This window comes from Danio rerio, chromosome 5 (genome assembly GCF_049306965.1).
Source record: "Danio rerio strain Tuebingen ecotype United States chromosome 5, GRCz12tu, whole genome shotgun sequence".
Lineage (NCBI taxonomy): Eukaryota > Metazoa > Chordata > Actinopteri > Cypriniformes > Danionidae > Danio > Danio rerio.
Window position 1 is genome coordinate 56332915 of NC_133180.1, and position 26856 is coordinate 56359770.

Consider the following 26856-nt stretch of genomic DNA (forward strand, 5'->3'; position numbering starts at 1 on the left):
AAATAAATAAACAGTAATTTAATGCCCTGCTACATTTGTAATTTCATACACACATAATCACAATTTATATCATTATAAAGATAATCGTGTTCATATAAACACTTAATGAGGACTTTTCCCTCAATCCCCTGGTCTAAATGCAGACTCAGTGAAGCAGGTCCCTGCCATGTCTATTTTAACCTGCTGGTAATCAGGAGGATTTAGGTGAACACAGCAGTACGGTATTAAATGTGAACGAACTCCTGATAAAAGACAAAAGTCCACCATTCTCCAATTCTCGTACTGCTCTCCCGACAAAAATGCTTGCAGCACACACAACTTTGCTGTATTGGCCCTGACAGAATCGCGGGGAAACACATGCAACAAACCCTGTGGATCATGGAAACAAATACATACGAGCCTTCATGAACGGCTAAATACTGTGTGCCATGGATCTGCTGACGCGTCTCACCCAGTCATCAACGTAGGATTTCACAGCTGAGCTTGGGACTGGCAGCCAGTTCTGCTTTGTCTTCGGAAAGCACATGCTCTCATGAATATTTAAGAAGCCGGCTCTTCTCATAGGATAAGAAAACTCCGCTATGAATAATAATGAGAAACTGATGCGTCATCTTTGCACTTGCAGTTCTGCGCTACGTGGCCGATTTTGATCCCGCCCCAAAAATCCTTTTAATCCCGAAAGCTGAAATTAGCTGACAAAAGCTGAAATTTACCCGGTTTTCCCCACAATTAAAGCTAAAGGGTGCTAACATTGTCCTAACTGATGCTCAAGACACTCAAATCTGTTAAAATCTCAAAAAAAGTACTCTAGGGTTTCGTGAATCTTTAAGCCTAATGAAAAAAGGCAGAGAGCTCTGCATGCTGCTTCAAGTGCCTGTCTAGGCAAGCAACCGTTCTGCGACAGCCGGCCACCAGGCACAGCGTCTTCTGTGTGTCCACGCGGCCAGTGGCGAGAGCGAGCAAAAGCCTCTTCTCGTCCGAGTTGGTCACCTTGTGAACGGCTGACAGGTGTAACGAGAGCCGGCTGTAGACGTTGAAACAGAGTGCACATTAGACCATGACCGTCCAAGACCAACGCTGGAGGGAAAGAGACCCACATGCAGTGTGGCGCTTTCTCTGTCTCTCTTTCCCACCAAGGGATTGTTATGAGCCCCATCGAACACGCAACGTTTTCAGGGCAGCTTCACTGCACCATCAGTGGGAGCTTTTGCACTGCTCCTTTTCCTTCTTTCCCCAAAAAGGATTGGTATGAGCCCCATCGCATTGTTTAAGGGCAGCTTCAACTGCACCAGCTGTGGGAGCTTTTGCACAGCTCCTTTTCCTTCTCTTTCCCCAAAAAAGGGATTGGTATGAGCCCTATCGAACACGCACCGTTTCAGGGCATCGCCACTGCGCCGGCTGTGGGAGCCTTTTTGCACGGCCTTCTAGAACTATATTTATCCACCAACCATCAAACGGGGGCCTGACCGTAAACCCCGGCACCACTGACCCTGGCTTGTTTCACTTTGTCGAAGACTACTAGCTCCCCCACCAACCACCCTGGGAGCAGGTGCGACAAAAGCCCGCGAGGATGAACCCAAGGAGTGGGTGGGCTTGCAGACGGAGGGGAGTAGCAGCACTACGCATGCGCACACAGGGGAAAGAGCCTGCCCCACCTTATTCCCCACGCTGCCACTGGGCTTGATTCACCACTCTACAGAGCCCCAACCCCCCCCCCCCCACTTTACCCGTGGGGAACTCAACTCTCCATGGGGGGCCAGGCTCCATGTTGGAGGGGCTGGAAACCTTGACCTCCATAGCCACGAGGGGCACCCTCTCTGCCCGGGGACCCACACCCTTTCCGGGCAGCAAGGATCCACGTTTATAAATGGGGCTTTACAGCCCTGACCTCTATAGCCACGAGGGGCACCCATTTCTGCCCGGGGACCCACACTCTCTCCGGGCAGCAAGGATCCACATTTATAGATGGGGCTTTACAGCCCTGATCTCCACAGCCACGAGGGGCACCCTCTCCGGGCAGCAAGGATCCACGTTTATAGATGGGGCTTTACAGCAAAAGGGCACCCTTTCTTCCCACAGCCAAAGGCCAGAGGAAACAGTTACTCTCACTCGGGTATACAGCCTGGCTGAAGACCCCCTGGTTCTTTGTCAACTGTGCCAAGACGCGCGGCCAAAGGCCTTTGGGAAACGGTTGCTCTCGCTCGGGTATACAGCCTGGCCAAAGACCCCCTGGTTCGTTGGACCGCACTTTCGCCAAAAACTAAGTCCACGAATTCACGCCTTCCCCGAAATTCCGATGGCAGGTCAGAGGGCATTGACATCGGGCTTGTACCTCCAGGCCCAGAACATCCTGACTAGTAAGCTGGGAAGGGTGGTCTCCCTTCAGCAATGGCCTGGTGGGCAAACTCACCTGACCTAGAACTCAAATAATCTATAATAAACAGAAAGATGAGACACCAGACCCAACAACACAGAAGAGCTGAAGATCAACCTGGGATTCATAAAGCCTCAGCAGTGCCATAAACAGACTTCATCCATGTCATGTCATGTCATATTACTGAAGTAAATCATAAAAACAACAAGAACTGATTGCTGTACATGTTCATACCTTTCAGTAGTCCAACATTTGTGTTAGAAATCCTTTTTTATTGGTCTTAGGTAATATTGAAAGTTTCACTTTTTTAATTTAATTACTGAGAGTAATCATCTTTTCAATGTCATTCTAATTTATTGAGATGCACCTGTATATTACCTGTGATCAAATGTTCTAAAGAGATGTCTAGATTTGCAGTGTAGAGTACCATTACAACTAAACTAACACTAGAAATGACTAAGTATTAAGACAAGTGACATTTTATGTTTATGTGAAAACAACTTTTAAAACAGTTTACCTAGTTCATTAGTTAATTGACTCACTCTCAGACCATCCAAGGTGTAGTTGATTGATTTGGCTTTGACTTTCCAAGAAATACTGACCATCAATTTGTATCGTATGAATCCCGAAGAACCATAGGTACATATATTTTTTACTGTCCCACTGGAGTACAAGGTAAACTACAGCTTGTGGCCTAAGGATGAATAAATTAACAGCACATTTTCATTGTTGGATGAACTGTCAATTTCATCTGAAATTAGCCAAAACAGCTACACAACTTGGATTTAATTTTAAAGCAAAACAATTATTCATTCTCTTTTTGGCTTAGTCCCTTTATTAATCTGGGGTCGCCATAAGTGGAATGAACCACCAACTTATCAAGCACATGTTTTATGTAGCGGATGCCATTCTAGCCACAACCCAACACTGGGGAGCACCCATACATGCTCTTGCACACAATCACATACACTACGGCCAATGTAGTTCAACTTAGTTGATTTTAGTTTATTCAATTCCCTTAAAGCAAATGTCTTTGGACTGTGGGGGAAACCGGAGCAGCTGGAGGAAACCTTGCTGTAAGATGATTGTGCTACCCACTGCGCCACCGTGCTGCCCTAAAGTAAAAAAAAAAAAATGTAAAAGTTTAATTGTGCGTGGTTTTATCAAATATTTGGCAACTAACCATTCGCATGAAAACACAACACAATTGGTAACTTTTTGATTTAGTGGCTAATTCGTATGAATTCATTTGTCTAATTTGTACAATTTAGTACGATTTGCTCATCCCCTAATGACGGTTGGGTTTATGGGTGGGGTTAGGTGCCACGCCTCCTTTTTAAAATCGTACAATTTCGTACAACTCAACTCGTACGAGTTCATACGAATTAGCCACTAAACTGGCAAAACGTAAAATACTTACTTTTTCTCATGAGATCAGGCTGGAAAAACACCATACCTTGACTCAGTAGTTTGTAGCGTGACATAAATTGAACTTGATGTCCAGCTCTCCTGGATTTTTATTTACAAACAAACAAGCGTTTATTTGTGAAATTGCTGTTAGAAAGATAACGAGTCACTGTACACCACTATAGTAAAAGGACAACAATTAAGAATCACACACACACAAAAAGGCCAACTACTCAAAAAAGGATTCAAGCTGTACATTTATTTTGCATAAATAATTAAAAAAAGAAAACTTATGTACTGCATACATGTTATGTGTTCACATCTGACAACAAATGAAGCAAGAAAGGAGCTGCAAACCGTCTCAGGCCTGATTGAAAACCCAATACAGAACCAACATACACTATACTTGAACATACTATAGCATATAATACATACCACCAATAGAACAGGAATCCACGCTGCTTTGCTGAACTTTTGGGTGAATTAGGTAGAAAGACTTTATGCTCTGGAATGTTGAAAGCAACTTAGAATCGGTGACTGAACCTGCACACTGGTAGTAAAGCCCAAATAGAAAATCATGAAATTGCACCTGTGCTAAAAAGATCTAGTTATTAAAACAAGATTTGTATATCTAAAATGATTATAAAGGGAAAAGACAAAAAACAATATTAATTATTTTCCTTTCCTTAAATCTATATTTTATGGTTCCTTTCCTCCAAAACTGCCCAAGGAAACACTGAAAGAGAAACACTTTAGTCTTGAGGCCAGGATGTGCAGATTAGCCAAAACCAAGGTCAATAGTTATTAAAGTACAATCAGTACACAATTTTATTCAGTATTAAATTATGAAATTATTAACTTAATATTGAATAAAAGGTGACAACGCAGTGGTGCTAGGTAGTGCTGTTGTTGTCTCACAGCAAGAAGGTTGCTGGGTCACTGGTTCGAACCTTGGCTCAGCTTTGTTGGCGTTTCTGTGTAGAGTTTGCATGTTCTCCCTGTGTTCGTGTGGGTTTCCTCCGGGTGCTCTTTCCCCTACAGTCCAAAGACATGTGGTACAGGTGAATTGGGTAGGCTAAACTGTCCATAGTGTATGAGTGTGTGAATGTTTTCCAGAGATGGGTTGCAGCTGGAAGGGCATCCGCTGCGTAGAAACATGCTTGATAAGTTGGCGGTTCATTCCGCTGTGGCGACCCCGGATTAATAAAAGGACTAAGCCGACAAGAGAATGAATGAATGAATAAAAGGTAGTACAGATATGAAATTAAAATCCCCCAGTTGGTGGCGGTATGACATTATCTTAAAGGTGCAGTAGGTGATCTGACAAAATGCTAAACGCTTAGCATATTATATCTTTGGACGACGATGTTTAGTCAGCGCGATGCAGGAATTACATTCATTACCTAGCCACACTTACATGCTATATCAGAGCAAATATTCAGAGTAGCATGGTAAAAAGTATAGGAAGGCTGTCATTGTTCAAAAATGACCCAATGTGAATATAAAAGCAACTTTAGCTCAATAAAGCAGGTTAGGTATTATCAATGCTGTAAAAGGACCCTATAAATCTGAAAATAATCACATCAATCTTTCACCGGGAGATTTCAGTGGCTGAACAACATGTCTGTGCATATAAGTCGACTCATCATTCATAACAGAACACAATCTAACATAAGCTTAGCCTGACTAAAATAGTTTTAAAACAGAACATTACCTGTCAAACAGTAATACTTCAGCCATGGTGTTGTCCTTCCTCCAGCGTGCTAAAGTAACTCTAATTTTAATTCAGTTTTTTAAAAGTTTCAATTCAGCATTTGATTTCTCTCGGTCTGTCTCGTGACCGTGCGGTGCTTCTGCACAAGGGCACACGCGAATAGCGGATCTGCGTGAACAGATGCGCAGAAGTCTGAATCTACATTTGCTGACAGACAGTCTGAGCTGCTTATCGGAAGGGAGATGTCGGTCCGACAATATTTAATTTAATGAACATTATTTAGTTTTATGCTTTACCCAGAATATAAAAATACATATAAACACATTTAGATCATGTAATCGTTACTATTGTATTGGACTGTGAAGAGACTTTCAACCAGCACAACAAAAAATGATTCTGACATTTTTTGTTGAGATGGGATGCGGCTGGAAGGGCATACGCTGCGTGAAAAAAAAACTTGCATGATAAGTTGGCGGTTCATTCTGCTGTGGCAACCCCAGATTAATAAAAGGACTAAGCCGACAAGAAAATGAATTAATAAACTGAATCAATAAGTGAAAAGGCTGAAAATATTTATGTAATTGATAAACAATAGTTTACTCATATTCCACTTAAACAATATTTTTCAAACTCAGAAATCAGTTCGGTATTAAAAAAAATATTTGGACACATGCCCAATAATTTAATAGTCTTAAAATCACAATATGCAACATTCATATTTTCAGTTGTAAAATTTCCCAAGTATCCCATTCATTCAAAGGTAAACTGGAACTAATACACTGACACTTACCAGTATATTCTTCCTTTAGAAGGAGTTAGTGTAAATAGCCTCTGCTCTGCCAACAAGGCGGGCTATTTACACTTATGGCAAATAGCCACTCGGTTTCAGTTGCCAATCCAATTATGCAAATATGAATCTAAGGGTATGTGTGTGTGCAACATTTTACTTAAAATAAACGTCACTCGCTTAGTTAAATTATATATTGCTGGTCACAAATTAGACTTAATTTTAATCTATTACATTTATCATTGTTCACTAACTTAATACAAATTATTGTAAATTGGTATCCTTTTGTGTCAAACAGTACAGCTTTAGTGTTTTAACTTGAGTAATGCAACGCTGCCTCCTGGTGGCAGTAAAGTGACACTTACTTGGCTAATGTTGACACTCCACAGACATTACTGTTTAAATATAGAACTACTTACTTTGGTTGGACAACGAAACTGAAACGCCTGGTTTTAGAGCACAATAATTCGTTAGTATGGTGTAGGGCCTCCTTTTGCGGCCAATAAAGCATTAAGTGGGATTAAGAGGGATTTAGGTCATTCTTCTTGCAGAATAGTGGCCAGGTCACTACATGATGGTGGTGGAGAAAAATGTTTCCTGACTTGCTACTTCAAAGTGATATGCCACAGCCATATCACCCTGCACATTCATAGGATACTGTCATGAGTTGTTTTTGTTCTCTAGTTATGGCCACAGCCATATCACCCTGCCTGCAGCCTAAGACCAGTTACTCACTGAAGCTTAGCAGCGCTGAGCCTGGTCAGTACCTGGATGGGAGACCACATGGGAAAAACTAGGTTGCTGTTGGAAGTGGTGTTAGAGAGTCCAGCAGGGGGTCCTCAACCTGTGGTCTGTGTGAGTCCTAATGCCCCAGTAAAAGTGAAGGGGACGCTATAATGTCAGTGGCCGCCATCTTTCAGATGAGATGTTAAGAGGTCTTGATCATTAAAAATCCCATGGCTAAAGAGTAGTTTAGTCCTGGCCAATCGGCCATTGCGATCAGGGCCTCCCAATCATCCTCATCCATTAAATTGGCTCTATCACTGTCTCTCCACTACACCAATAGCTGGTGTGTGGTGAGCGCATTGACACTGTTGTCCTGTGGCTGCCGTCGCATCATCCAAGTGGATGCTGCAGACTGGTGGTGGTGTGGAGAGACCCCCCATATGATTGTGAAGCGCTTTGGGTGTATGGCCATACACAATATATGCGCTATATAAATACGCATTAAATTACAATACAATACAAAAACACCTCAAAAGGGCTCAATATTTGTTACTGGTGACTGCGCAGGCGCAAGGGAGATTAACAGCTACACTTTCATGTTTAATAAACCACTCTGTCACCAGTTTTTTTGTGTGTATTGGTGCATTATCATCCTGATACATGGCACCACCTTCAGGAGACAATGTTTAAACCATTGGGTGCACATGCTCCTCCTGAATGGTTCTGTAGTCCTTGGCAGTGGTGTGCCCATCTAGCACAAGTATTGGGCCTATAACTTGAATGGGCATATAAGACCAAAAAGAACACTATGGCATAGCATAAAGTGAGGACTCGGCAAAATAAAGTGCTATTCGAACTATTAGGTATTTTCAAATCAAATTACTTTAGCTAATAAATTACTGTTTGCAGTTTAAGGAAGCAATTTTGACACTAACAAGCCTATAGCAAAGACTAAGTGAAAAATCTGTCAAGTGTATGTCTATATGCAAATTAAAATTAAAATAGCCCTTAACAAATTTGTAAAAATTTCATAACACTTTTTCATTTCCATCTGTTATGTAAAACATTTTTTTATTATTTTATTCCAAACATTATTCAGTGTAATAATATTCAGAGTCTTCAAGTATGATTTCATAATCATAAAGAATGATTATGATTTTGATATTGCAGTAATTAATAAGCAGTCTCCTTTTAACATTAGTTCTGAATGTGGCAAAGCTAGAGGCAAAGAAAAACACAAACGCAAAACCCTGTAAATTTTGGAACTGCATTGCTGTTGCTGAAACTCATTATCCAAGTTAACCCCCCAAAAAGCAAACACATCATGCATTATACCAGCCGCTACCCAGTTCAATTAAAACATAATCAAAAAAATGCAAAACAATAGAAAATTTGAAAAGTCTTGTGGAGTTTCTGTTGGTCTTATTTGAATATTTTAGTTGAGTCTTCACTGCAACCAAGTCCTCAAAGTCTCTAGATTTCTTTTGAGCCACACAATGTTCTTCTCCACATTTTCTGTGGCCACCTGTATGATACGCAGCTGAGATACCTGCTCTTGGATTGACTTGAAGAAACTCTCAACCTTACAACAAAAAAGTAAACACTGTAAAGGCACAGTCAAAACATAATGATATTTCCATGTAAATGGGAAAAAATCAACCCACCTCTCTCAGCTCCTCTGCGGATGAAAACTGAGTAACAGTGCCAACAATTATGTTTCTGATTCCGAAAGATCCCATTGGAAACCTTTTATAATGAGACATGAGTATATAGTCCTATGTAATTTCAGCATCTATGCTAAATAAAAAGCAGCAGATTACTTACTTTTCTACTAGTTCATTCCAGTGTTTCTTCACAAAATCCCAAGCTAGAAAGTGACCCACTGGATTTCTGGCCACCATGTATATAAGACTGGGTAAATTCTGTGTTTTTATTACAGTTCCTTCCATTCCAAGCTGCAATAGTCTACAGTAAAAACAGAGACATATACATATATATATGTCATCGCATGACATATTTTGATTTAAAATCACATAAACTGACCACATTTTGCATAACAATAGGACTGTTTACACTCTCAGATTCTCAGCTGTATTTAATAAAACATACTGTAAAACAGTACTCTGAATTACAATGAACTGTTTTCTATTTCGGAGGTTCATCCCGCTGTGGCGACCCCTGATAAATCAGGGACTTAGCTGATATTGTCTATTTATTTAAATTTATGTGATGCAAAAGCTGAATTTTGAGCCGTCATTACACACACTCTTTCAGAAATAATTATAACATTCTGACTTGGTGCTCGATGATAATTTTGTCATATTTAAAATGATTTTTCTTTTGTAAGATTATATCTTTACTGCTTGTTGATGCAAGTATCTCATGAGGCAATCACATGGCGGCAACTTGATTCATCTAGGCATTAAATTCATTTTAAAACCAAGCTTCAGAATGGGGATGAAAGGTGATTTTAAACATGGCATGGTTGTTGATTAAACCTTGAAGCAGATGAGCTACAGCGGCAAAAGAAGAGCACCCTGGTGACACTCCAGTCAGACATTGTTGGGTGCAAGTAGTTACAGAGAAAATAATTACTGATACTAAATAACTATTTTGCTGAAAAAGTAATGTAAGAGATTACTTTTCATTTTTAGGCCATTTAATTACAGTTACTTGTAATATACTTGTCTTAAATACTGTACATACAGTATATTCAACAGTTTTGTAGAAATCATTTAAGCAAAAAAAGAAAAAAAAATTGCTATTTATTATATTCTTCAGCTAAAAGATTGTGTTTTTCAAGATTGTTGCATAAGCATAATAAAAATAAGAACTGAGAAATTAGTTCATAACAAAATAAGATATTCAGAGAAGTATCATGATTGTACTGTACATAGTACATGTGTTTATCTTTTTTTATGCAAAGGTTAGATTGTCATGCTCAAAAAATAGACTAATTCACACAGACTTAACAAAACAGACCATGACAACAAAATAATGGATAAATGTTGACTGGTCCGACCACCATGCCATGTTCAAAGTCAATTAAATCACCTTTCTTCCCCATTCAACTGCAGTTGACCATGTCTATATGCCTTAATGCATTGAGTTGCTAGCCCACCTGAATATTAAGCCCCCTGTTTATTTTTTTCCCCAATTTCTGTTTAACAGAGAGACGTTTTTTTTAACACATTTCAAGTTTTAATAACTCTTCTTTAATAACTGATTTATTTTATCTTTGCCATGATGACAATAAATAATATTTGACTAGATATTTTTCAAGATACTTCTCAGCTTAAAGTGACATTTAAAGGCTAAACTAGGTTAGTTAGGTTAACTAGGCAGGTTAGGCTAATTAGGCAAGTTATAGTATAACGATGGTTTGTTCTGTAGAATATCGAAAAAATATTATCAGAAATACTGTGAAAATGTCCTTGCCCTGTTAAAGATCATTTAGAAAATATTTAAAAAAGAAAAAGAAATTTAAAGCTCCCTTGAATTATTAGCCCCCGTTTTCATTTTTTTTTTCTAATTTCTGTTTAATGGAGAGAAGATTTTTCCAACAGATTTCTAAACATAATAGTTTTAATAACTCATCTCCAATAACTCATTTATTTTAACTAGGTTAATTAGGTTAACTAGGCAGGTTAGGGTAATTAAACAAAAATTCAAAGGTGGGCTAATAATTTTGACTTCAACTATGTATATATATATGCTGTCAATCGATAAAAAAAAAATTTACTAATTAATCGCACCTTTTAAAAACAATTAATCGCAATTAATCGCGATTAATCGCATTTAAAATATTGAAACTTGTAATTTTGGCTATTTAAATGTAAAATTAAGTAAACGCAAGACAAAACATATTTAAATTAAAAATATAATTGTTTATTAGAATTTTTGTTTAACTTGTAAAGCAGATTTCTTCATGTAAACAACATACCCACAATAAACCATCAAGATCCTGGCTTGACAGCCATATTTATTACAGAAATTAAAACACAGGCATGTTAATGACATTTAAATTTTAAAACAATCAATGCCAATAAAGAAAACACTGATTTCCATGTTGGATTCTAAGTGGACTGCAAAAAAATACCAAAATACAGGAATTGCAGATATGGAAAATTAAAAATTATAATAATAAACTATTGAATACAAACTGTTGCACTCATTATAAAGTTTTTTTTTTGCTGTGAGTTGAGAACATTAGTTATAGAGCAGAAACAATTTTGCTTTATCCTCCCTTACATTCATCCAGTTGCTAAGACTAGGAGTATCCCGCAAGTGCACAGAGACTCCCAAATGCCCGCAAATGAATGATAATTTCTTGCAAACCGGTCGTTAAATACATTGCACACCCCTCTCGCCCCTACTCAGATACGTCGCTCACTCCACCCTGACACAAACACACAGACAGACACACACAAAACGCGCTGCAGACGTTTTGGCCCCAACGGCCTTCCATACTGGAGCGACTCCCCTCAGATTCAACACGCATGATCACGTTCATCAAATTTGCATAAACTAAGCGTCCTAAAGTATTACTGTATTTCACAAGGATTCTGACAAAACAACGGGAAGCATACGCTTTCGTTGCGTTTAATGAGGAAACACGCTAAACTTGGAGGGCTCATGCTGAAAGGCAGAGTAATGCCCTGTCTTTGACAGCTCGCGACTTCACCAGAGACGTTCTGAGTACATTCACATAAGACACCAATACTCAGATTTTAATATGATTAAGATTATACTCCTATAAAAATTCTACCGTGTGGCCCAGGGGTCACCAATCCTGGTCCTGGAGGGCCGGTGTCCCTGCCGGATTTAGCTCCAACTTGCCTCAACACACCTGCCAGGCTGTTTCAAGTATTCCAAGTAAGACCTTGATTAGCTTGTTCAGGTGTGTTTGATTAGGGTTGGAGCTAAAATCTGCAGGACACCGGCCCTCAAGGAACAAGTTTGGTGACCACTGGTGTAGCCTTAAAAGGAACCTTACCTTAAAGGAACACCGAGTCACGAAATGCGGAGGATTTTCTTTCTGTTCGCCATGCGGTATCAACTTACAACAGAAGTCGAAAGTTAAAAATGAAACACCCGAAATTGCATGAAACTCTGGAGAGCCTGGTGATGCGACTAATTGTTTTATACTGAAGCTTGCCTTCAAAAAGTGCTTCCTTGGTCTTATCCACATTTATTGCATGTTGAACACACGTTCACCCCAACAGGAAGTAAAAAAACCTGCAACTGCGTTAATTTTTTTAACGCGTTAATTATTTAAAATTAATCGCATGCGTTAACACGTTAATTTTGACATATATATATATATATATATATATATATATATATATATATATATATATATATATATATATATACACACACACAGTTGAATTATTCATTTTTTTGTATATATTTCCCAAATGATGTTTAACAGAGCAACCCAACCCATTGTAACCCAATTTAGCCTACCCAATTCACCTGTACCGTATGTCTTTGGACTGTGGGGGAAACCGGAGCAACCGGAGGAAACCCACACGAATGGAGGGAGAACATGCAAACTACACACAGAAACGTCAACTGACCCTGCCGAGGCTCGAACCAGCAACTTTCTTGCTGTGAGGTGACAGCACTACCGACGGCGCCACTGCATCGCCTCATTGTTATATAATAATTTGCCTACTTACCCTATCCTGCCTAGTTAACCTAGTTAAACCTTTAAATGTCTCTTTAAGCTGTATAGAAGTGTCTTGAAAAATATCTAGTGAAATATTATTTACTGTCATCATGGCAAAGATAAAATTAATCTTGTTGTTGTTAGAAATGAGTTATTAAAACTATCATGTTTAGAAATGTGTTGTAAAAATCGTCTCTCCGTTTTAATAGAAATTGGGGAAAAAAACATGGGGGCTAATAATTCAGGGGGGCTAATAATTCTGTCTTCAACTGTATGCTGTCAAAATTTGTGCGTCAACGCATGTGATTAATTAGAAATTTTTTAATGCGTAAAAAAAATGTATGCAATTAACGCAGTTGCAGGTTTTTTTACTTCCTGTACAGCATTACGTTAGAAGCTTAGTTAAAGCAAATTTGATGAACGTGATCATGCATGTTAAATCTTAAGGGAGTTGCTCCAGTGCGTTGTGTGTGTCTGTCTGTGCGTGTGTCTGTGTCAGGCCAGTTGAGGGGTGTCAGGGGTTGAGTGAGGGACGTATCAGAGTAGGGTCATGTGCGTGCGAGACTTACCTGAAGAGCGGTGGGGGTGAGTTGCGCGCGACATACCTGAAGAGCTAGGAGGGATGCGGTGGAGATGGGTGTGCAACGTATTTGAGGACCGAGCGGGAGACGCGTGATTTCCGGGAGATTATCATTCATTTGCGTCTCTGTGCATTTGCGGGATACTCCTACTCTTAGCAACTGGATGAATGTAAAGAAGGACTGAGCAAAATTGTTTCTACTTTATAATTATTGTTCTCAACTCACAGCAATACAACTTAACAATGAGCATCTGTTTGTATTCAATAGTTTATTATTATAATAATAATAATAATAATTATTATTATTTTTATTTTCCAATTTCCATATCTGCAATGCCTTTATTTTGGCATTTTTTTGCAGTCCACTTAGAATCCAACTTGGAAATAATTTTTTTTCTTTATTGGTATCGATTATTTTTAAATTCAAATGGCATTAACATGCCTGTGTTTTAATTTCTGTAATAAATATGGCTGTCAAGCCAGGATCTTGATGGTTTATTGTGGGTATGTTGTTTACATGAAGAAATCTGTTTTACAAGTTTCAAAATTCTGTTACAAAAATTCTAATAAACAATTATATTTTGAATTTAAATAGTTTTTGTCTTGCGTTTACATTAATTTTACATTTGGATATATATATATATATATATATATATATATATATATATATATATATATAAGAGAGAGAGAGAGAGAGAGAGAGAGAGTTTTATCTTCTATATTCTCTATATCTAAAGTTTAAAATATTTTTTATCTATTTTCTAAAGCTATAACTTTTATTTCTACATCTAAAAATCCTTTATGTTTACTTCTTATTACATTCCTAATTTAGATTCTTATTGATATTAATTTAGTTTTTTCAGGGGCAGTTGTATAAGCATTTCACTGCATATCTTACTGTGTATTTGGCAAATTAAATTTGAGTTTGACTTTCTAACCCCAAACTTCTGAATGGCAGTATAATTATATTCAATGTACCTTGACAGTTTTTCGGAATCCTTGCTGCTTGTTAAAGCTGAAAGAAATTTGCTCTTCTCTGTCTCACACATGGAGACGCCATACTGTCTGAGAAGGTAGACCCAACCGCTGTCATCCTGAGCTCCGACCATGTAAACTGTCTCAGACACATCAGTGGGTAGGCTGTGAGAACCAATGATCAAATGTTAAGAAATCATTTCAAGTTAGAATAATATAGGAAGTAGTGATTTGCACTAATTTGTATAATTTTGTTTTGATGTTTTATTCTACATTAGTCAGGAAACAGACTTTTCAGCGTTTCATTCGTCAGGAAACAGCGTTTCAGCTCAAAGCCTTCCTTGGTGTGTAGAGTAATTAACTCCCACCATCCTTTTTTTAAGATCACTCTCTTTTCGAATTCCATATTATTACTGTATAAAATAAATCTTGAGTTTACAGCGTGAAAAACAATGACTATATAAAGTGCTTTGCACAAATGCTCCCACTTAATATAGACAACACATTTTAGTTGATTTGAACAACGGTTTTATAAATGTTTTATTTATTAAACTAATAGTTTGGTCATATCTAGTTTAACATCCTAATGAATAGAAAGATAATTAATTTAAAATCAAATGGAGTTTTGCAAAATAAAAATAAATAAATAAATAAATAAAAAACAAAAATATACAAACTTCAAGATTTCAACAAAACTTTTTATTTATATTTATTTTTTTCCCTCTTTATTTCCTCTTTTCTAACTTGTTAATTTGGGTGTACTAATTTTTGGACCATGATCTTAATTTTTTTTAGATTAGTTCCAGTTTTGTCTTTGATACTGACCTGATCTAATGTATATGCACACACATATTTCTGCATATTTTTCCTATATAAAATATTTATTTAAATGGATGTATTATTCCATACAACAAAAAAAGTAAATTTTTGTCCAGTAATAATGTGGAAATTGTCCTGTAATATAATTGGAAGCAAAATAAGTATGTTTTTAATCATCGGAAATTGGCTAATTAATGATGACATTAGTATAATTAGTAATTTTATAAGAGGGTGAAGGGTGTAAATTACCCTACATACTGGGGAAGGCTTTGAGTCGTAGGGCCCTATTTTAACAATCTAAGCGCAAAGTCTAAGAGGCCTATCATACACGCCACGTTATAATACACCTATCATTTAGTTCTTCAAACTAGAAACATGCCAACAATGCACCCCAACACACCTACTCTTTAGACCAGCACGCCCATGAGTTCACAAAGTGGCGTAAATGGATTTGCTATTTAAACAACGTGGCACAAAAAAAGTTGTGCTGGTCTGAAAATAGCAACAAATCTAGCCATACGCAGGTGTATGATAGGGCCTGTAATGTTTATGTCTGTTTTCTGACAAAAGTCAAGAAAAATGTAAAACAAGAATATCTGTATGAGTGCGAAACACTACTTTCTGTATTAGTACGCACACCAAGTAAAAAACAGTAACGCAAGAGCAAAGTGCAAACTAACATTGAAGAAAAATATGACATGAAATGAAAGGGTATCAAAATTGTGATGTGTAATATAAGTCACCTGATTGTACCATTGGATTTCACCCAACTAACAAAGAGCCGTTCAGCCTTTTCCAAACAGGGTGGATAATCTAAATCACAAGCGAGAGAAAGAACGTCTTCACGCAATCTCCGGTCTGACACCATCCCGTCATCGCTCCACGACTGCTTGTCAATCACGTCTTTGAAATATTGCAAGATGTACGTCTGTAGGACAAAACCAGACATGAAGTGGCCTATATATGCACATAAAAGACAAAAAAATCCCAGACAAGAATGCTCAGAGGATCTCATTTGGGTGAGTCTTAACAAAAATGACTCTTTGTCAGATATGTGGAGGAATGAGGACAGCAAATTCAATTAGGCTCCAGGAAATGTTTGTGTCATACCTTCAGATTATGAGTAACATCAGCTATCTTTCTCTTCTCAATGAGTTTGTAAAATGATTGCAGATAGCCAAGGCCTTGCAGGAGAGGAACGTTGTGGGTCTCAGACTTCAGGTAAGCAATAAGATCTAAAGCTCTGTCTAGAGACAGTCGTCCAGCACTGAATCACAAAACACAGGAAATATCAAATAAATAGCAATAAAAATGAGCTCAGGTTAATACAATTATGCCCCTTTTGCTAGTTATGATAGAATTTCCTGTTTTGCATGTGAAAGAAGACTCACGTGACAAGCTGGAAGGCATTGTGAATGAGACTGGCTCTGTCCTTGAAGCTCAGGGCGGTGTGGTTCACTTTAAGCAGCTCTGTCAGTGCATTCCAGCCCTCCTCATCATAATGAACAATGTAATATCCATTCATGTCAGTGTTGAGCTTCACCCAGTCAACGTGTTCATCCAGCAGCAACACATCTGGGTTTGGGAGATTGGAAATAGAAAATGTATATCTTGTTTTAGAGTAACTTTTTTGTTTTGTTTTAGAATATCTTGCGCTTGTACTGTAAGTTAGTATAGTTTTTCTATAGTGCTATAGTGCTTTTACAATGTAGATTGTGACGATGCAGCTTGACATAGTTCTAGTATATTGAAATTGTGTCAGTCCAGTTTTCAGAGACGAAGTTCGGTTCAGTTTAGTTCAGTTCAGTGTGGTTTAATTTTCACTGCTGAAAGCCTAAACACTGAAGAGCAAACCCAATGATGCACAGCTCCACAAGTCCCAACCAAGCAAGGCAATTCAGCTAGCAGTCATGCTAACACTATTTTGATGGTTCCCCAACAGTTCTACTGATAATAACTAACTTTGCAAGTACATGCAAGTAGGATAATGAAATTAAATAAAGTGATTTAAAATAATGTCTAAATCTGCATTTTGAAAAAAAAAAAACATACATCGGTATGTTAAATAAACAAATGGAAACAGAACAAAGGAAACTAAATTAGTAACAATATGTCAGCTAGCAGTCATGCTAACACTTTATTTTGATGGTTCACCAACAATTCTGATATAAAGTAACTTTGCAAGTGCATGCAAGTTGGATAATGAAATTAAATAAAGTAATTTAAAATAATGTCTAAATCTGCATTTTGAAAAAAAAAAAAAAAACATACAACGTTACATTAAATACCCAGATGGAAACAGAACAAAGGAAACTAAATTATTAACAATAAGCCAGTTAGTAGTCATGCTAACACTTTATTTTAAAGGTTGCCCAACATTCTTACTGGCCATAAGTAACTTTGCAAGTACATGTAAGTTTGAACTTAATGGAAATGAAAATCTAAATAATTAAAAACAAAACTGAACTAAAGCTCATTAAAATGAATTTTAGCAAAAATAAAAAAGATAATTTTAAAATCCCAAGTCATTATTAAACATATTAATATGATAAAAGGCTAAACTAACAAAATTGACAAAATTCAGCTAAATGGTTTTGAAACACAAAGCACAAATGTAAATTGTAACATACAACTGTATCATACCGTTTTTATGTTTAAACGTTTACCCTGACAATGTTTAAAAAATTGTCGAAATCCTGCATTTTAAAAGCAACATACATAATTATGTTACATAATAAACAGAACAAAGGAAACTAAGTCAAGCTGAACATAGTAGGAACATAAGGAGCAGAACAAAAAGTCTATGACCGATATCTACAGTATGCATATGATCAATCTCATACCTGATTTTTTGTCCAATATGTGCTTGACTTCATGTTCAGAATGGCTTGTTTTATATGTCAAAGGGATGTGCCACAGGTAGCTATGACAATAATATATAAATAATATTAGTAGGGATGCTATTTCTGATATTAGGTTCCAAATCAAACACGTGTTAAGTAGTGTAGTTACCCGTCCTGAAGCGAATGCCATGAGGGATCATCAGGCAGCACTATCTTCAAGAAACGCTCTTGTCCGATATGAAGTTTCTTTCCCTGCCGCTTTACCGTGACCAGCGGTATGCCCTTTTGTAGAGTCCACGTATTCATCATTTTCTTCAGGTCGACATGCTCCCCAGCAAAACGATACTACAATGTAAACATTTATCCAGACTGTGAGGTATGACCTTAAAGTTATCATTCTGAAGACTGATATTCAAGTGAGAATTCTGTGATGTTACTCTAATCTAATAATCATTTATGATTTGGCATCTTTACCGCATTTTTAGTGGCTTGAGCACTGCTGTAACAGTATTCTCCTGCTGCAAAATCCTCCTCAGAACAGGTCTGTATACACAGCGCAAAAAGAGCATGAGTTATTGTTTTGTTAGTACTGAATTATAATGGTATAAGAAAATGCAGTACATTAAGAAATGTCATACTTTAATAAGGCTGTCCCACAGATCTTCATTTCTGGCATTGCAGTAGCTAAACCTCCGAAGATATCGAATTATTCCACTCTGAAAGCCTTCATCTGTCAGGAAATGCCTCAGCATATGGAGAATACATGCTCCCTAAAATATTCAGCAATAGTGTAAAATAACAGTTATTATTTTTTTGAAAAATAAACAATAATAATAATTCAGCAATGCCATTCACCTTCACCTGCAAATGTGAAAATGTTTTAAAGGGCAGCTATTTTACCCCTTTTTTCTAAATTTAAGTTAAGTAAACGGCAAATGTGACAGGATGCAGGTTAATATCCACTTCTGTATGGATATCCGTTTTGTAATGTACAAAATAACCTGATTTAACGTCTACAAACCAAAATTGAAGCATCCTCTTTTATAATTGTACTGGCATGCGGCTGTGGTGATGAATTATGTGCCAATTTAACTGCCTTTATTACAAACATTCACTGTTTTAAAAACAATTTAAACTTTTAAAACTCTTTCGTGCTCACATTTGATGATGATTAATGATCACAGAGAGCTGAACAGATCTTTTAATCCCAGTTGTTTTGCACACGTCCTGGCTTGTTGACTTGACTATGATCGTTACTACATAGGCATGTTAATATGTGGCTGTCTATTCGTTGGACGGGGAAAACCGCACTCCTACATCACATTGCGGTAAGCCTCAAAATGGGAGGGATTTGGATCCTATTTTAACATCAGAAAAATTTAAAAAAAGAGCCTTATTTTTTTCTTATCACTATACCTATACAAACAGTTCTTTCCAATCAGCTTCCAAAAGATGATTTTTAGGGTTCGTGGGAGTTTGGATTTTTGTGCTTTCGCCCTTTCTGCTTCTCCTTGTCTCCTCTCACTCTCTTTCTCCTTGTCTGTCATTGGCTCTTTGTCTCGCCCTATCACCTTTTGTTCTGCTATTTTTCTCTCTCTTAGGTACCTGCTGATTGGATCTCGAGCCTGTTACTCCTCATTAGGGCGTTTCCTCGTGGACCAATAGGGCTTCATTCCGCGGACTTTAAATTTGACGGGCTAAGTTGCGAGACAAACATTTTGCTCGTAGTTATTTAAATTGTTCAGAAACACTAGGTAAATGGGTGAGCACCGCTTTTTGTATTTTTGTTCACAATTTCAGGGAGTTTATGTTTTTGGCATCGCATACGCTGAAGATTTTTGTTTCTTTTTCACATTTTGATTTTCATTATTAAGTTTAGAGGGGATCTTGTGTTGTAGTTTAGGTGGTTTTGGTTTTGTTTAGTTCTTTCCTTTGGCGCCACTCTTGTTTCTTTTCCCTTGAAACTTTTGGTTAGATTATATTTCTGTTTGCTTTTTTTATGTTTATTTAATGCGTAATACAATGTGCACACATGTCTCTCTTTTGTTTGCTTTATCACTTTTTTTCCTCATAGAGGAATAAACTAATTAATTGTTAAGATTTTGTTCTTGTTTATTTCCAATTATTTACTGAAGTAATAAACTAATATTCTAAATGTGTTTTAAACTTATTAAATCGTATCAATGATTTTTATCATGCCCTTTTAAAGTACCCCTCTAATTATTCGTGTATACTAAATATTGCATATTTTTAATGTACAGTAATATGTGAATTTAAAAGAAGGGTTTCTGAACAGTCTGAAAGAGCCATCGCTAATTAGAGTCTTCTTGTCGAATGTATGTAAATTTGAAAAATGGAAGTTTATGATGTCATTGGCAGCCTGCAAACAGCTTTTGTCCCTTAAAGAAAGATTATATCCTTAAGCCAAAATTTCAAACACTAAAAGAAAAGAGCTGATAATTCTGTATTTTATTTAAAACATAATTTTTATGGCCTAGGGTTGGTGTAAACAAAATAAAGAACCTCAAAAAATGATAATATAAAGACATACCTTTTCATATGAAACAGTATCAAACATTTCCTTGATCTGAGTTGGATTCTCAGCTAAACTGGAAATTGGCCTGGATGAATTTAGAGAATCCCGCCCAATAGCTCCAAAGCAGGTGTCTAGAAAGTGATCCTCCTAATACACAAAAGACCTTATGAGACCTTTGTTAAAATCTATACTAGAATTATTGTCATATTTATCTATTGGATATTTTACGTAGATATCAAGTTATTTCTTAGGTTATCATTTTGTTTTTCATTGCAGGCAGTTTTGTGTTTTATTTTACCTCACAGTATGTTTTTTATGCATTCTATAAAGAAAGACATTTGAAGGTTGGACATACAACTTTAAGCTCTGGATAAACTGCCTCCACCGACACAGATTCCATATAGCGGGCAAAGCCTTCATTCAGCCATATGTCATTCCACCAATCCATCGTCACCAGGTTCCCGAACCACTGGAGAAATATCAATTTTAAATGTTACTGGACTATAAACCACTGGACTGGCTCAAGCATGATAATAACAAATGAGGCTTTTAAGAGTATGTTTTCAAAGTAACCTGATGTGCCAGTTCATGTCCTATCACCATTGTAACCCAGAGTTTATCGGAGGCCGATGAGATGTCAGGATCATACAGGAGTGACGTCTCTCTGTAAGTTGTCAAACCCCAGTTCTCCATCGCGCCTGACTCGAAATCTGGGATAGCTATCAGATCTGGCATACATCATGAAATAAACAACAAAGGCAAAACCCAGAGGTGCGTCCTATAACTTATGCATGGAAACATCAGACGGAAAGGTAAGGAAAACGCTAGCTGCACTCACCCAGTTTTGGCAGCGGATAAAGTATGTTGAAATATTGTTCATAAAACTCCAAAAGCCTCAAAGCAGCCTCCAGAGCATAGTGTGTCTGGTGCCATTTCTCTGGAACTGCGTAAATAGAAATCTTTGGGAAAAGACAAAATAGCTTTTTTCAAGAAGCATTTTTCATACAAAGCAAAAGAGGGTTTTTGGGTTCACATGCTTCTGCTTCATGTTGTTTAATCCTCTATAGTTATACTTACATTAATTCCGGTCGCAGTTAATCCACTAACAGATTTGAAGTCGCAGACGATGAAAGCCAACAGGTATGAACTCATTTTCACACTCGCTTCAAAGTGGTCTTCAAACAGACCGTTGCTGATTTCTACAGTTTGTTCCTGTAAAATAGTGAACATATTCAACATTCAACTAAATTTATGTGTTTGTTCAAAATTTAGAGAATATATTTTTTTTTCACATGATACACTTTCATTAACATTTTTGGTAACACTTTACTTGACGGGGTGTTCATAAGACTCTCGTGACACCTTTATAATCATGATATGCCACTTGCATGTTATGAATATGAATGAAATTCTATGCATGCATATGCAGTCATGCAATTTTAAATAGAAATATGACATTGTTTAAGATGTCTTTGTTATGACAACTTGACATATAACAAACATCATAAAAAAACTTTACATTACTTAGACAACATACCTGTAACTAGTCATAAATCTGTCATAAACATTATTGTCATGTGGCCATTATGTGTCATGAACATTCTTATTACTTTTTTGAGTGGAACATAATTGTAGCCATTAGCCAAATTTGCCACTAAGATTATCAGTAAATATGTCAACACTAGGCATGGGATGATAAACGTTTTCAAGGTATACTACGGTTTGGAAAATCACTGTTCCTAAGGTATGTGTCTCTTTTTTTAATGTTTTTTGTTTGTTTCGTTTTTAAGACAGCAGTATCTTTAGCGACAATATATATATATATATATATATATATATATATATATATATATATATATATATATATATATATATATATATATATATATATATATAAATGTCATTTTAAATTGTAAAAATATCTGTTTTTGAAACAAATTAAGACAGCAGAAGTCAATAATTCATTTAGCCTGACATGTTTATTGTAAGAATAAAATATTTTGGGTTTTAAAAACATTTAAAATCCAAAATATATTATTATTATATAGTTTAAAAGTATATATTTTAAATGTAATATTATATTTTAAATGTTTTTCAAATATTTTCAATGTTTCTCAAAATAAAATATATTGTGTTCAAAAGGGAAACACCAGACATTTAGAATAACTTATTTTAGAGCAGTAATCATAATACAGAAATACCATGAAACCATGATATGTTTATCCAAGGTTATGATACCGTCAGAATCTTAATCAGCCCATGCTTAATCAATACATAATTTTATAACAGCATCAATGATATTTATGACATTTTAATAAAATTTGTACCACTGTTATAAAATATTATAAAAATAACTACAATAGAACAAATTTTAACAACGCTGTTATAAAATTCATAACACAATTATAACGACTTTATGACAATCCTGTTTATGACAGATTTATGACAAGTTACATTGTCTTGATGTCATATTGTTATGACAAAAGCTATGTCATGTTCCATCCACCTATTTTTATGTGCAATTAGGATATAGGCATAAAAAAATGGTCGATGGAAATGCCAAGATGATCATTTATTTTGAAAATGTGCATAAAAAACATAATTGAGTAGGATAAACTTTTTTTGGACAATTGTTTTGGTCATTCTAAAACGCCTATGCGTTTCAGTTTAGTGTTGTCATATTATTAAATACCTCAAGACCTGTCAAAAGCATCTGTGCTCTGCATCCCACATCTACAAATGCCACCACGTGTTCATTTCTAGTTGGCATTGTCTTTTGAGGTGCAATAATTTATTAATTAAAGAGAAGATCCACAGCTTCTCCTACTGCAGCAAATCTCGTTTTTACTTCTGACATTTGCCGGGAGTTAATCAAGAAGTGATGATTTTGTTCTCTTTGACTCATTAGATGGAAATGTTGCTTTATTTGCACGTCTTTTATGGAATGTTTCAGTTTTGCATATAAATTTAATTTCCATCTTTGGATGGAAACATAGCTATAGACATTTCAATCTCAAACAATGGCACCTTTGCATTTAAAAAGACCCAAAACATGCATAATACCTCATTCATATTCATGTGTCTTATGAACATAATCTTATGCACACCACTTTAAAGAAAAGTGTTGCCACATTTTATTATTATTAAAAAATTCTGCAGTTGAATAAATGAAAAGAAATGCAATTATTATTATTATTATTATTAATAATAATAATAATAAAATGCTCAGCAATTTAATTATTTTTTTACCAATTATTATTATTACTACTATTATTATTATTATTATTCACAGTTAATTTTATTAATAATAAAAAAAGGTATTTTTGTTCATTTTTAATATAATGTATTCAGTTGAGCCCGAAAATGGCTAAATAAACTAAACAAGCTTACTAAAGGCATGTTCGACAGAGCAATGTGTGATGGGCCTCTTCTTATTCTGACAGTGTAATTAGCTTTGAAAACGGGCTCATCAAAACACGGCAGCGCCATCCGGGCAGATGTGGGTTCAAAATGGGTGGATGCCAAGACTCTTTAGTGAAGGAAAATAAATCAGATTGATTATTTAGCATTCATTTACAATTCATTTATGCATTTCTTGCATATTATTGCTTTCTACAATGCTACATTAAGCAGTTTAACCACACAGTACCTTGTCTCTCCTGATTTGGTCCTGTATGTGCTCTTATAAAAGCCATGGAAGCCATCACTCAACGGTGCGCCAAACTCCAGATACAAGAAATATTTTTCCCCGGAAGTGAGGATCTTTGGGGAGAAGATGGCGATCTGCTCGTGTAGAGGATACTCAAGAACAGACAGTGTTTTTTCTGACAGATGGGCTTCATGCTCGTCTAAAACAGTGGCGGTGTAGATCTTCAGGTTCTTGCTGTGCAGCACCACCCAGTTTGTGTTGTTTTTCACATCGATTTCAATCTTGACGGATCCAGTGAAGCTCAGTGTGGTCAGATTGGGATGGATGAGAAGATGATAGTGTACTGGCACTATGTAGTTTGGCAGACGCACTTTACTCCATGGGAAAGGAAGGCCGTCTGTGGCTAGGTTATCACCAGTTGGACTGTTGCTTTCAGAGGACTGGACATAACAGAGTGACTCCAAAAACAGCAAGATTAAAAACAGCAGATGCATCATGAAAAATAATTTGTAGTCAATGTTTGGTTTAGATACTTATGGTTGGATGGCTGTCACTGTAACCTGTGGAGACAAAGGTGAAGCTGATGATCACATAATGTGTAAATAATTAAAGTGTTCATTTCATTTGTTTAACTAGATAATAACTATAAGGCCAGCCAGAATCTTTGAATATATATATATATATATATATATATATATATATATATATATATATATATATACATTTTCCTGCACAAACTCCACAAAAAGCCTGCATGAGTTAATGTTAGTAATGCTTTTTTTGACAAAAACAATATGTTTATTACAGTACTTATTCTTCATTGTTCATTGATGTAAGTAAATGAATTGTTAGTTAATGAAAATAAATGTGTTTATTGCTGGTCCTTGTTAACCTGCAGGTACTAACTGTTGAAATTAACAATAAATATAAATTATAAATGCTGTACAGATATTGGTCATTTATGTATTTACTAACAAGAACTAGAGACTAACAATACAACTGTGAGTTTATTGCATTCCAATATTTATTTATTCATCTGGGGTCACCACCGTATAATAAACCAACTTAACATTTGTTTTACCCAGTGGATGCCTTTAAAATCTGTACTAATTGACTAGTTTAATGGCAAAGTAGCATAACACATAACAAAACAATTAGCCTACCTAGCCTAAAAAAAATAAATTATCCATAGGCTAGACTGATACTAGCACATTAATTAGAAAGTAAACACATTACATTATACACTAATTTAACAAATTCTGCCTCTGGTTTGCTAAATGAGAACGTTCAAATACACATTTTATCATAACATTAGTTGAGAATATGAAAATGTGTCATATAAAGCACTGTAAACATCCTAGCAAATGTTAGAATGACAACATCTCTACTTAAAACAAAGACAACAACACGCATGGTAGTGCTGCGCTCTCTGTTGACCTCAGCAATGTGAGAGAGCATGTTCACGGTGTACATCGACATCTACTGTATACAGATTACAGTGCAAGCTAGCTGTACGTTTGTGACACTATGATGTGGTGTCTATGCAATAGAACAACAAGTATCTACTAACAGCGTCAGTGAATAACAATGTTCATTTTAACCGCTGTTTTAACCGTGTTAATGTCTTTACCTGAATTTCAGCTGGATCATTGAGTCGATGCTTTCATTTTCCCTTTCACTTGTCCTGCCCACAGTTCCTGGTTCGCAGCACCAGCGGCAGTGGATGGCATATACATACACTGTCAGACTCAGACTGAGTGTCTGCATTCAGCGTACAATACGAGCCAGAGAACACAGGACTGACCTCCAGCCATCAACGCGGACAAACAGACAGGTCATGCTCGAGAAGTAAACACGCCAGCTCACTGCTGCCACACTAAAACACTGCGGATTCTTTTGACATTTTGTTTTAAAAACAGTAAGCTACACAGTACTGTATACTGTAGCCTTTTTATATGACAACAACGATTATTATTATTATTATCACTCACTACCCCTCTGTCCCTGATTTAATATTATTATTATTATTATTATTATTATTATTATTATTATTATTAGGCTATTATTAGTAGTAGCAGTATTTGTTGTTGTCTGTGTCTTAACCTCGTTTTACTGAAATTAAAATTAATAAAATAAATGTTATAATGCACGTTCCAAGTATAGTTATTCTTGCAATTCTTGCTTTATTATGCAAAAGAAACACCTAGATGTACATTATGGCACTGTAGATGGCTACTTTTCACAAAACTAAACAATAAGACACAAAACATTGTAACCCAGGCTTATTCTGATTACGTACTGCTGGAGAGAGCAGAATACGTCCAGAAGACCTAAGTTTTTTTTTTTTTTTTTTTTTTTTTTTTGCAGTTTTTGTTTTCATGAATCCACCAGAGGCCACTGTGTGCGCTTTTTTTAGATCCCAATTTTTTCTCATGAGGGCCATTCGCTCTTGCTGTTCTCACATAAATCCACCAGAGGCTGCTGTTGACTGACTGACTTACTGACTCACCAACTGACCGATCTTTTCTGGAACCGTTCTTCACCAGACTCGAACCCCGTCATCGCGGTCAACTCCAATCTGTGTCTCAAATCCACCAATGAACTACATGTGGAGCTACCAGACAAACTGGTAAAAGTAGGCAAAGCCATCTATACGGAGGTAAACGGTTAGCTGGTAATCGGGAAAAGAAACGATGTCATACCGCCTTGTAGCATTCGTTTTAAAGATGTAATGCAGCCATACATAGCTCTGGCTACATATTTCACGATAAT

General features: G+C 36.4%; 1 protein-coding gene across 1 annotated transcript; it reads right to left on the reverse strand.

Annotated features, from left to right (window-relative positions):
* Positions 1 to 8060: 8060 nt before the first annotated feature.
* On the reverse strand, positions 8061 to 25748 carry erap2 (endoplasmic reticulum aminopeptidase 2). Its single transcript, NM_001123052.1, has 19 exons — positions 25715 to 25748; positions 24085 to 24644; positions 23826 to 23964; positions 21513 to 21647; positions 21274 to 21394; positions 21009 to 21163; positions 20791 to 20904; positions 20451 to 20582; positions 18538 to 18669; positions 18374 to 18442; positions 18069 to 18244; positions 17900 to 17979; positions 16448 to 16631; positions 16167 to 16323; positions 15800 to 15984; positions 14241 to 14402; positions 8833 to 8973; positions 8673 to 8754; positions 8061 to 8590 (listed from the first exon to the last, which is right to left on the reverse strand). The coding sequence occupies exons 2-19, from the start codon at positions 24579 to 24581 to the stop codon at positions 8456 to 8458; spliced, it is 2796 nt and encodes a 931-aa protein (NP_001116524.1). The 5' UTR covers positions 24582 to 24644; positions 25715 to 25748; the 3' UTR covers positions 8061 to 8455.
* Between the last annotated feature and the right edge of the window lie 1108 nt (positions 25749 to 26856).

What these genes read in the sequence shown, in the direction of transcription:
- erap2 (NM_001123052.1), bottom strand. Translation starts at nt 24,581, where the DNA reads ATGATGCATCTGCTGTTTTTAATCTTGCTGTTTTTGGAGTCACTCTGT. An exon ending in ACCAAATCAGGAGAGACAAG is followed by an intron (nt 23,965 to 24,084) that starts GTACTGTGTGGT and finishes CCTTCACTAAAG; the next exon opens with AGTCTTGGCATCCACCCATT. An exon ending in CTCAAGCCACTAAAAATGCG is followed by an intron (nt 18,245 to 18,373) that starts GTAAAGATGCCA and finishes TTTACATTGTAG; the next exon opens with TATCGTTTTGCTGGGGAGCA.